This window comes from Cupressus sempervirens, chromosome 1 (genome assembly GCF_028749045.1).
Source record: "Cupressus sempervirens isolate cs-2001-9-10 chromosome 1, ASM2874904v1, whole genome shotgun sequence".
NCBI classification, from domain to species: domain Eukaryota; kingdom Viridiplantae; phylum Streptophyta; class Pinopsida; order Cupressales; family Cupressaceae; genus Cupressus; species Cupressus sempervirens.
Window position 1 is genome coordinate 519829487 of NC_143118.1, and position 13520 is coordinate 519843006.

The window sequence follows — 13520 nt, forward strand, 5'->3', positions numbered from 1 at the left end:
GGAGGCTTCCCTTATAATTAGGAGAGACTATGTCTCACACGCTATGGTTGGAACCATTGTTTTGCTATTGATCCTTAAAACTCTCCGTTGAAAAATATTCCCAAGACAGTAAGATCAATGTCACAAGGTTCGCAAAAATTCTCTTAATGTTGCAAAGCATTATTAGTTCATAGACGGCTTTGAAACAAACATTTGTGTTCGAGCATAGTTAGTGCGACCTTGCTCAAAGAAAACCTAAAGAAGGGAGGTTGCATGCATAGTCTTTGAGAACCCTTTTTCAGAAAGAGCTACAAAGATGGTGAAAGTAACTTCAAAAATTTGAAGTTAAATTCAATTTTTTTAATTTAAGCCAATTATTATAAATCCAAAACTTCAATCTTTTTGTATTTTTAATTCTAGGTCTCAAAGCCCTAGGTTAGAGTTCTGCACTTGGTAGATACGGATCAAATCCCAATGGGATATCTTTATGAGGCCATGGATAGGGAGGCCAAGTATTCTATCAGAAATTAATAAAATTATTATAAGCAAGAGCACTCAAATTTGATCCCCTATGGGATATTATCAATAGGAAGTCCTACACCCAATCTATATAGAAGTCTACTTCCTCAACCTCATTTGATTCTACTGAAATACCTTCTCAAATCCCAATGGAAAGATTATGGATGCCCTCAGTACATGCATCCAAAGGATGACCCAAGTTGAGGTGAGGGAACTCATCAAAAAATTGTGAAGTTATAGGGAAAAAAGGACACACTCGTTTCTTCAGACCTAGCTAAGCAAGGAAGAGCCACTCAAACACTGGGTATAAAAACTGGTATTTCACATGTGTCTTACAAATTTACAACTTTCAAATTTCCTAGCTTACAACTATTCATAATTTGACAAAATATGTTTTGGCTTTGCTTTCTAACTATTCAGTATTTGCTTTGTATAGTCTTGGTGGACAAATCGGGATGGACTACCCAAATCTTTCCTCTACATCTGGTACCAACCTTGTAGTGCATCTAACCGTGAGCGCAATCAGAGCTTATTTGAGGACATCCATATGAAGGAGAGGAACAAATTCGCTTAAAAACACCTCAATGACCATGTCTCTGTGCAATACAATCTCCAACTGCACACAAGAAAAAAACCAAAGGAAAATCAAACAATCTGATTGATTTGGATGAGACGGACCCATGTAAAAATTGGACAAGGCAGGATGAGTTACCTCCATTACTTATTAAGGATGAGATCTATGATTTGGAGGAGGCGTTGGCATTGGAGGGTGCAGCAGGAGATTTAGACTTGGATGACATTGATGAGGTTAACGAGGTTAAGGAATCATTGCAAAAGCATCTACATCCAAGATGGAAATCAAGCAACAGCCTGTCATACCAATAGAAAGATGTAAAATGTTTTAATGTAGTATTTACTTTTAGTTTTACAAAAGCTGTTTACTATTTTCATTTTGGGTCAAGATATCAGTCATCAGCATTCCACACTAGGATTCCATTTTGACCCAATTTCCATTTAAATCAATCAAGCATAATAGAATACACTTTTGTACACAATTATTGGCTGATTCGATGCATCTTCACGTTCAATTTTCCAAAAATAGTGTGCTTCTAATGGAATTTAAGGAACTTTTTAAGTTTTCCAGTTTTGCAAAGTTGGGTGTTTCAAGCTTCGCAAGTTTTTTCTGAGACTGAATACTCCAATTTCGATATATAGATTAAAATACCTGTCTATATAATCCAACAAAATTTTATTCATTTTGTAATTTAATGTCTAATAAAATTTGTACAAACAACTGGGCACATCATTTTCATTGTGTGTAATATAGGACACATATGCAGCTTTATTTGATTTAAAATGTCAATGTACCTGATCAGGTCCATTCCAAATTTCATCAGCTGCACGTGGAGCTAGCTGAACAGTAATGTGGTCTAGCACTGTCTGCCGACTGTGATTGAGAAATATTAGAAATACATTTAAATATACTACAATCTTATATATAAAGTCCAACAAAACTTAAGATAACAAACTGAAAAACAATTAAAATAAAGTCAAATATATAAATAAGATCATTTGTTCCAATCAGCTTTCTATATGGACCTCTACAAACAATCATCAAGATAACAAACAAAAAAAAATTAAGAGACACTATAAGTAAAACCTGATAGATGGTACCATAAACTTTCCCACATCCAAGTTATAGCGTGCTGCTCCTTGCATTCGTCCAGCTCTTGGTGCAATGGTTACCTGTTAGGATGGCAGAAATTTGTGACTGGAGGAACTGATCAACTATATCACTTCAACGATATTTTTGCTGAGTTTGAGTATAGTTTGATTTTAATAAGACAGTAACCAACAAAATTAGCTCAAAATGTCAACAAGCATAAACATAAACAAAATTCTAGAGGAAAAGCATGCTAAAATCCAATTCAAGATCACAGAAACTCTTCTTGCTCTGGCTTATGTTGACAGCTAATAAAATACATATCAGCATTGGAAAGATTGAGTGAGACTTGGGTATTAGTGACTTAGCTAGGATGTTAAAAGGAATTACAATATTAGCTTTACACAACCCCGCAAGCATGAGGAAAAATTGTAGTACAAAATCAATAAGTGATTCCTTTGTAATCTCTTCAAGCATCTCCATCTACAAGATCAAGAAGCAACTATTTTCCAATCTCTTTCTAAGTAAATATGTATTGCATACAATAGAATATCAATAGAATACAGGAAGAGGGCTATCTAGCAGAGCAATTAAGAATTCGGGATATCAAACCAATCCAAATGATCTTCAATTTGGTCCATTATTACTCCACATATTGGAACTGGTGCTTTAATGGAAGATTGACTTCAGCATACATCTTCTACTAAATGAGCCATTCTTGAAAATTTCAAGTTTTGGTATACATCAAAATATATACGTAAGAAATAAGGGCAACTTCCAAACCCACTTCTTGAATGTACTTTATTCTTCTCTCACTATATCCAATCCTATCAAACAAGTAGCTGGAAACTAAAATTAGAATTAGCTCAACTTGCAGAGTTAAAAGCTTTTGCACAAATTTGCTTCTGCTCTTTGCAAAGTTATCCAAGATCAATTGGCAAGAGGTCAACGATTACAGAAGTCACTTAAACAATCTCAAAGCAAAATAAATGGCAGTTTGGGAATCATAGTTCAATGATATGTATAGAATTGGGCATGTTACATATAGAACCTGGCTTCCTTCCCAACCAGTTGATTCACTTTTCTTAAATTTCTCTCCAAAAATTCCGTATACCTTCTCTGGATTTTACGATTTAAAGATTATTCACAACAATAATTAAGGATAGCTGAAACAACAGTTTTCTACAATCTCTTTCAGCTTTGTATTCAATTAAATATGAATTTATGGACTATGCATTAAAGAATGGTACTTTATTGGTCCACCTGCAAAATTCATTTAATAATAAAAACTCTGCTTCGCATAGATACTGTTCCTTTGTCATGAACCATGCTAGACATATATAGAATATAAAATATAACACATATATGAATTGTTCCAACTTATACATTCCTTTGAATAGATGATAAATTCTTGATATGAATTAAATATTAACAAATAGTGTTTATTATTAAATAAATAGTATTAATTATAATCATATGTTAAATAATTAAATGTCAAAAAAATATATATACAATTCTAAAATGTAAGTATATAAATAATAAATACAATAAATTTATAAAATATTAAAGTCTCTAAAGAAATTATGTTATAATTATTCATTTCTAATATTAAATAAATCTAAATGTAATTTCAAAAAATAACTTAGATAATCTAATATTTAATCAATATAAATTATTTATTAAATTATGTAAAAATCTTTATTCCAATACAAAGTTAATGAATGTTATTTGAAACTAAATACATTATTTGTAAGAGAATAACAATTACATGTTAAACAACTACAAATTACTATACAAGGACCCTAAATTACTTTAAATCTATATCAAGATTATTGCCAATCATGATATAAACACCATCAAATTAAATGAAAAGATATTCCCGGAGATACATCTCTTCATCAAGAGACACTATCTTAATTGATATAAATATTGTAAGGAATAATAAGAGGAGAGAAAATTGTTCAACTAAAAATAAAAAAGAGAAATACAAGAGAAAGTAAAGGAGAAAATATAGGAGGAAATCAAGGAGAAAAAAATAAAGGAAACAAAATATAAATTGCATTCTCCCTAAAGATACGGAAAAATAATTTACAAAGAAAGAGGCAATTAGAATGAAAAGTAAAATAATTGGATAAGAAAAGACAACATGGAAAATTAGCAAAGATAAATACATTAAAGAACGTCCCTTCCTAAAAGGTACGTAAAGTTGATTTCTTTTATATTCATGTTTTTTAAATATAAAACTTTTATTAATATGGTTAATAGAAAATAAGATAGTTATTTATGAATTGATTAGGTCATATGAGATATTTTGATATGATTAATCGACAAGTTTATTCTATATAATATGGAATTATTCGTATATAATGGTAATAAATAATGATTAAATAAACAAATGTAATTACTCATAAGATATCTACATATGTATACACGTAAGTATCTTAATATAGAAATGATTTAATAATTAGATATATTATAGTTATAATAATACTTATACAACTTAATTATTTATTCCCTTACTAATATGACTAAGCAGATAGGGAGTTCATGAGAGGAGTGGCAGAGTAATTCAGTAACAGTGAGGAGAAGATTCCCAAAACAGGCATTGTTCATGAGGGAGCCTCTTGGAGACTGTTTCTGCACCTCAATCATGGTAATTCTACCATTTGTCTTAGGGTTAGTGATTAGGAGAAGAGTAAGGAATTAAGACTTAAGTATGCATTTTAAGTTAATTATTATTCCTTCTATATATGATGATGATAAAGAGTTGAAGCTCTCTTAGAATGAAATAAATGTAATCTAAACCCTTATTGAGAATTTTGAGAGAATTTAAGTAGGACCCTATTAGGGATCATTACATCCTTGCTAAGCAACCAACCTGCGGAATGCTTGGCCAAATGAGATACATAGAGCATTTCATTTCTTTTGAAAACAACCAGGCTAATATTTTACAGAGATACAAAAAGAAAATGAAGGTATCTAAAAATGTGTAAATATCAACTGGAATGAATAGTGCAGGTTATTACAAATTTATATAAAGAAAGCAATTTCAAGAAACTTCTCCAAAAAAAATGGAAGTATAACAACTGGGTAAGGTAAAGCCACAATACCATCCGAACATCCTTTAAATCAATATAGTTAAGAGAAGCAACAACTGATGCTGCCTCACTCAGAGCTAGCTTTTGCAAGTAGTTCATAGTGCGCCTCATCTCTATGTCTAATGCACCTTCCTCCTTATGTATTGCTTCAATTAAATCATCAGTTGTAATCTGTAAGTTGAATATTTGTTAATCAGAACACAGAAGTTTTATCAAAACTACCAATGTGTTCAAAAGTATCCAAGGTTAGTAATATTGTAACTATAAGCTTTGCAATACTAAAAAATTGACTAAATGCAAGGATGAGTTCATGACTAAATTGAATTTCAAACAGACTGCTTACATGATACATATTCAAGAAAAGAATGAATTCCAGATTTCTTTAAGGTCATTCAAACATTTATCAGTGCTTAGACCGATTTTACCAGAAGCTGCAAATTCTGAAATCCTGACTAATTCATAAAAACTGGCACAAAATCTAAAACAGAAGCCATTTGCTTACAAAGTAAGAAACATTTACAACAGATTTCAAGCTTCAGTTATTGCAGACCCAAATAGAGTTTGGACAATGCACAGCAGAGGAGTGCTGATTTGTGGGGGTTGTGTCCCTTCACAAGATGTTCACAACTGCAAACAATTTATTCAGCATAACCAAAACATGGTAGAGTCATCTATATATAGTTATGTCTACTTGGCACAGTTCATTAACTTGTCATGCAAGGCAAGTAAACAATCTGATTTGGCCCCTTTCTAGAAGATGGTAGAAGATATAACACAAAACAAGAATCTTATTTTCTGCAACAAGATAAAATTACATAATTGGATGTGATCTAAATTTTTCTTCTAAGAGACAGCTATCACTACAAGACAAACCAGGGCTTCTACAAGAAGTTGGTGGTTCTTACAAGAATATTCAAGACCAAAATCTGATTTCAAGATAAGATTGTGCAGCTGGCAGCAAGCAGATCTTTTCCCAAGTTCTCTAGAAGAAGATGAAACTTCATAGTTGGCAGCCAACACTGCCATCTACACTAGGTGGCCTCACCTTCATGAGTTCATCACAGTCCTCCTGTCCCCAAATTCAAGCAATTTCAAGTCAGAGCGTCCGAAGATTTCAATCCCTTCCCAGGTTGCATCTTCAATTAGTAGTCACCTCCACTTGTTTAAGCATTAAGGAATAGCTTTGTTATGTAACCTCTTCTCCCTTACATCCAAAATAAATTCAGGTTCAAGGATCAATTTTCCTTCATAATCCAGCAACAGAGTTCCTTGGACAGGTTGATCTGCTATCTGACAGCTTTCTTTAAGCATGGAACATGGAAAGTATTGTGAACCCTTTTGTTGGGTGGTGATTCTAACTCATAAGATACGTCTCACTTTTTTACTCATACGATACAGACTATAAAAGAGTGGTTAAGTTTCTCTTTTCCCCTTCCCTTCATTGATGATTGCCTAAAGGGTTGTAACCTCAAAAATACCAATTCACCCTTTTTAAATGCTCTTTCTGTTCGATGTCCATTGGCATACATCTTTTGTTGACTTTTGGGCTTGTTGCAAGTTCACTTTGAGGGCTTGCACAATATTCTTGTTTTGTTAAATCAGATCTGCAGTACTTGGTACTCCATTATCAATAAGAATCCAATCCATAAAGAAAGTTGCATCATAGCCATTTATTGCTTTAAAGGGGGGCACCCCAATTGACATATGATAAGTTGTATTGTAGCAATATTCCCCAAAACATATCTGTCTAAGTGAGGATGTTTGCTAACCTACTATACAATTTTAGTCATAATGTTCAATCCATTTGTTCATTATACTTGTATTTCACCTATTTGCAGAAGATAACTAGTACTAGGTGTCAACTCTGTCCTTGTCAAACAAAATAATCCTTGTCAAAACAAGCTAAGAAATCTATTGTACCTGTCACTCAAAATTGTTTTTGGTAACCCATGTAGCCTAAAGACCTCCCTGAAGGAAAGATCAGCTACTTGAGGCAAAAGTATAATTATATAGCATACAAATGTGAATACTTGGTGAGTTCCATCCACCACCACATACAAACAATCCTTGCTTTTGGCCTTTGGCAAAATAGTAATAAAATCAATAGATATGCTTTACCATTTTGGTCCACAATAGTTAGAGGCTGCAATAACCCTGTTAGGAAGGCATGCTTGGCTTTGGTTTGTTGATATTCCTTCACCATATCCTTCTTTAATCTGTTGCATGAGAAATACCCTCCTGCCTGTTTATGTGTTTCTTAGAATCTTGGGTAGCCAGTCAATGCAGTGTAATGGCATGCTTTCAAGATTGTTTTTCTTCATTTTAGATTTAGGTGTGAAATATACTCACCCCTTGTACAGAATCGGCTTATTCATTGTTTTGGATCTGTCATCTTGTAACTTGCTCTCCAAGATTTCACTAGCATATGATTTTTTTGCATATTTAGCAGTAATCAATGCTTTCTAGGAGGTTATATAAGAAATAGAATGCAGATGAAGTTTCCAAGATGAAGCACCTATCAATATTATTGTCTCCTTGCACATACTCAATATCAAAATCATAAGCCTGGATGTTGCTGATCCACTTTTGTTGTTTATCATTCAATTCCCCACACTTAAAGAAATACTTTAAGCTACTATGATCAGTTCTACCAACAAACTTGCTGCAAACTAAGTGTTATTTGAATGTGGTTAGGATATGCATTATGGCTAGCGTTTCTTTATTTTAGATAGAGAATTTATATTCACCCTCCTTAAGCTTTGTACTCTCAAAAGCTATAGGGTGTTCTAATGTCCCCACTTGGGATCTCCCTTCATGTTTTCCTGAAACAGTAATTTCAAGTTGAGGTGGGAACTATACTAAATGTATTAATATAAACTCATCAAATTTGTAAATATTTCATTATAATATTCAATTTAAAAGCTTATGAATAGCTGCTATGTTTTGTATTGCTAGCATTTCTACCCTAGAATATTAATTAAATGTGGTTAGGACATGCATTACAGCTAGCATTCCATCATCATAGACAAAGAATATTTTTTCAGCCTCCTTAAGCTTTCTACTCTCAAAAGCTTGAGGGTGTTGTTATGCCCACACTTGGAATATCCCATCATTTTGTCTTGAAACAGCAATTTCAACTTGAGGTGAGAACTGTAATATATGTATGAATATAAACTTATCATATTTGACAATATTTCTTTATAATAGTCAATTTAAAATCTTATGAGTAATTCAAAAGTTGAGACTTATCTTGATTTAACCACAAAAACTTCCCTTCTCCTATGTTGAGTATTTTGCTTTGTTCTATAATGAGCCCAATCCTTACAAAGGAACCATAATCATGTTCTTAGCTTTTTGGGGAGGACTTCTTGGGGCTCTAGTTGCCTTTTGGTCATTCTAGAATAGTCCTTAGCTATGTCACCATCTCATTGTGATTCTCTCTTCCAAAAGCCTTATGGATATCCTTACTTCGCATATCCGGCCTTATAATCCAAGGCCGTTTGGTTGCTGGAATTTGATTTGAGAATTGGCATTCAGAATCCTAGACTTGGGATTTTGGAACTTGAAATCCAGATTATGGTTTTGAGAATTTGATTTGGGACCATTTGGTTCACCAAGAATTCATTATGAGTACCACATTTCCTCCGTTTGGTTGCACATTTCTGGAATTGGAATACCAACTAGAATAAGCATACACATCAGCCAGGCGGAAAGGATACAAAATGATGTTGATCTCCAAAAAATTTGAGGCACCGTTCTCTGAAAAATGCCCTAACTATGCAACATTCACGGCAACCGGACCAAGAAAATAAGGTTCTTTTGCCCTTCATTTCTTCCCCTCAATCGTCTTCATTCATCTAGAGTAAGGGAGGTCTCTCTGTACTGTTGGATTCCGATTTGCTTTTCTCTTTTTCATCCTCTTCAAAGTCAACTGAGTTGGATTGGAAGGAAAGCTTGCCGAGAGCACTAGACATCATGTGCCCTCGCTCCGGGATGAAGTTCTCGAGTGTCGGCAGATTTATTTTCGGATTGCTCTTGTTATTCTTGCCATCTCCTCTGATGAATATTATCGGCAAGTTTTCGTCGAAATAGAGAAGGATTTCCTTAATTCCGGTTTCAGTCTGCTTCGTTTGTGCTTTTTCCTCTATGTCGGCCATGGATTCACTGAGAACCTCCTTTGAGGCCATGGTGCTTCACAAAATGAGAATCTGAAAGAAATGGACAGCCCCCAAATCATCACTCAAATTTAATAGAAATAAAACAAAGCTTCTGCCTATTGCTGAGCTTTTTATCATTTTTCTTGGTTCTGATACTGAATCAAAAATAGCATCAAAACAATTTTATTTCAATTAATTTGGAATGCTCGTTTTTGGCAAATTAAAATTAAAATTAAAATGGGTATTTGAGCAATTCCACCTATTTAGATGGAACACCAAATCCTAGTTTTGGGGGGTAAATGAGGATACTGAGTTCTATTTTTTTCCAAATTCCCATTCCCATTTTTCAGACCCAAGCAATGGATTAAGAATTTTTGAGAGTTCCAAATTCTAAATCCTGTCCAAATCCACAATCCAAATGGACCCGAAGAGAACTCTTCCCAGGCCTTATGGATACCCCCATTGAGGGCATCTACCCTTACATATGCATATGTTCTTAACTCTAATAGTATATACTAGCCTTCAGAGATTTGTAACCTCTGCCTTAATTCCCTTTTAGGAGTTTCAACATTCACCAAGAATGTCCTTGATCTTAATCCTTCCACCATTGACCAAGAATTTTGTTGATCTTAATCCTTCCATAATTCACCAAGAATGTCCTTGTTGCCTCTTGATCTGATTTGCTGAAAGTAAATTTAATTGTATATGAATGCATCAATATAATTGCTGATGATTCTTACAATTGATCAGGGAAAAGGTTCTTGTTTATAGCCTTCAAATTGGACTTGGGGAATATAATCATGATCTCTTTTATCAACAAGTAAAAAACTAGGTTGCATGGGTACGCGTACCCACACCCCTAATACACGTACCCAAGTACCAGGTACTCAATGAAAAGCTTCAGAGCTAAGAACCTTGATTAAGATTTCTAATTTTTGTTTCAATTTTTTGTTTGCGTATCAGCTTGTTGTTTATCTAGCTCAATTCAATACGATATTAGTATGAAACTTTGATACAATATTGATTAACAGTAAACTTTATCACTGTTCAAGTCAGAAGTTTATCATTTGCAATGTCATTGTTATATGATTTATGATCTTCTTGTTCATGTTTGAAGTCTGACTTCTACGTTATGCATCTAAACATTAATCATATACTATAATTACAAACATATTGTAAATCTGGAATTGAAAACAACGCATTACATTTTAGAACTTTTCAATGTTCATGCTTTGAAAAACCTTTGTCATAACTCATAATATCAGATTTTCTATAAATATAAAATTCTATTAAAAAAAAAGTTTGAAGTAACCAAGTACCCTCCATCCCCTATTTTGAAAAATAGTCGTACCTGTACCTGTACCAGTACCCAAGTACCCCCATCCCCGTGCAACATTGGTAAAAAAACTATGATCAATCAAAAAAACAAATTGTGCAGAAAAAAGAAAACTTGGTCAGCAAAGCATTATATTCTGCAATTTTCCTCAAAGCACAGATGAAGAGATTGAAGATCATCTCATGAATGCCTATGGTGCTACACAACAGACCCTGTTAGAAGATATCTTTTCAACCAAATAGGGTATTGACTTACAAGGAACAACACGCATCAGAAACCACGAAGAATGGTTGAATGTAAAGTTTCCAATTCTATAAGCGTCGACTTTTAGAGAATTAGCCTATTTCCAACCCTTCATAGGTTAATGGAGTTGTACAGAGGGTCCAATTGCTAAAGCTAGAAGCCAATTCCCACTTCAGCGGTCAAGGATGTTCAAGATTGCTCTTCGATTGAGTCATATAAGTACACTATTTATTCATAGTAAATTACTATTTTGGGAAAGTCAAGGTTACTATTTTGAACAAGGCACCTAAACAGTTGGTAGTAGTATGCATAGTGATTGACGCATTCGTCAGTTGGCTTAGTTTGAGGGACTTAGTTGGCATTGGTTAATTACTACTTTTAGCAGGGCACTTGGGCCTAAAAGAAAATCTCAAAAGTCAATTTGAGGAAAGAGAAAAAGACAAAGGTTTTTTCTTTTTTTCTTTTTGAAAAAATGCAATGAAAAAACAAAAAACATTTTTTTTAAAAGCTAAATAGAAAGTCTAAAAGGAGATTTTTCAAAACAATTTAATGTGCTTTTTATAAAAACAACAAAAAAGTTCAATGCTATTAAATTTCCACAATCCATGTGAATGCTAGATACTATGGATTCAACTGTGTAAGAATTTATTGCAGATAAATGTTTCAAAACACACTCTATGATCCATCATCAACACACGAGAGCATAAGGAGAAGAAAGATGATCTTTTTCCTCTCCTTGTACTCTCTTGCATCCTAATGAGGGATCACAAAGCATGATTCAAAACGTTGATGTTCGAAAAATTCTCACACATTAAAATCCAGAAACTACTGAACAAAAATGTTATTTTAAGAAGGGCTTGTGCGAGAAATTACCCTCTCATTTTTCATCATCATTTTTTTCCTTAAAAGATTGAACTATTAAATGCCTAGGAATACACCCTCCTTGCCATTTGAGAGTGGTTGCATCAAGAAGTCACCTCTATGCTAAGGAAATTGGATTGGAGATTAAAAAAACCTCAACATCCATTGGAGTAATATCATATAGAGATTGCAAATGTGCAGAATGTTATGAGATTTCTGGAAATTTGCATTGAAGAATTTAATATCAAAATATCATTTCCAAGTTTTCAAGTATTCTTAGTATTATTTGAGATCAGTCGGTGTCATTGATATGACTTATTTCAACTATGGTACTCAACATTAATTGGTGATATAATATGTTCAACCAACCCACTAATAGATTTCAGACTAGTGTAGCATCATCTGATGAAGATGGAGGATTTTATGTTAAAGCAGACCATAATCAGTTCTAGAATAACATACAATTATCAAGAAGCTAGTTTTCAGAGCAAAACAGCCAAAAAATTATTAGATTTTTATACATATTAAAAGAAGATTTGAGTGAACATGATGTTATTCCAATTCTATAAAATCAACAAACTGGTTAGTATACTGATTGTATTTTCTAAACATCAGTCGATTATATTTATATTTAATTGTAAGATTGATTTGATCCTCATTTTCAAAAGTAAGAGAAATCAGTTCACTTGTTTCAGTGTTTATTTGTACATAATTTCCTTACATGAATTTGTCAAGTAGTTGCCAAACGTGGTGCAATGTCCCCTTAGAAACAATGAAATATATTTTTTAAGTTTAATCTTCAAACATGTTATAATGTCCCCTTATTTAAAATATTGATTTTTTGGCACTTCTATTGTGGGAGTTTTCTTTCAATTGACACTTTACAAATGCAAAGTGTATTCCTTCTTATGATTTTTTTTTTTTTCTATATTAATCTTTTATTATACCAGATAAAAGTATTATGCCAATGCTTGTTTATTGATGAACTGTGTGAGTGTGTGTGCACACGCATGTGGGTGGGTGGGTGTGTCTTCAATGTATATATGAAGAATATCCTTAAATAGGAGTGCACTATGATGATTTTGTCTATTGTTGGAATACTTACACATGAATTTATAAGCTGGTCTAACAATCTAATTTTCTCAATACCTTCTGACACAAGGTGTCTGTTGCATTTCATTACTTTCTTTTTTCTCATTCCTATTCGAACTCCTTGATATAAAGAGTGAATTAAATGCTTCCTAAATTTGGCATCGTTCTAAAATAGTTTCTCACTTATCTGACTGGCCCACTGATGTTTTATTTTCTGTGCGTCTTTGTGCCTTTCTCGTTCGATATTTATAATGTGGAGTGGGATGCTCACCGAGGATATTGTTTGTACCTTAGTTAATATTCCCAAAAAAAAAAATCTGTTATTATCTGAAAATGTCCCTTTTTCCTGATTTTTGTATAAGAAAGGAATATTCCTCAAATTAATGTTTGCATACATGGACATAATGGGCTGGAATAAACAATTACAGCAATTTATTTGCTTGTTAGAGTAGATTCAAATGGTATTAGGTATATATCAAAAAAAAACTCTGTTTGTTTGTCTCATTCATAGTTACTCGCAGTCTATTCTTCGTTTTTCCTCCATATATCTCTTCATCAAATGATTGGACTGT

The 13520-nt window shown here is 33.2% G+C and overlaps 1 protein-coding gene across 3 annotated transcripts in view; it reads right to left on the reverse strand.

Annotated features, from left to right (window-relative positions):
• EMB2083 (AAA-type ATPase family protein) overlaps positions 1 to 13520 on the reverse strand; it is a 159364-nt gene that overhangs the window by 38946 nt on the left and 106898 nt on the right. For all 3 annotated transcript variants that reach the window (XM_089829566.1, XM_089829561.1, XM_089829559.1), the window contains exons 6-8: positions 5272 to 5430; positions 2159 to 2244; positions 1867 to 1945 (exon numbers count right to left, since the gene is read on the reverse strand). In XM_089829566.1, coding sequence (XP_089685692.1) covers positions 1867 to 1945; positions 2159 to 2244; positions 5272 to 5430 — 324 coding nt within the window. The remainder of the gene's footprint in view (positions 1 to 1866; positions 1946 to 2158; positions 2245 to 5271; positions 5431 to 13520) is intronic.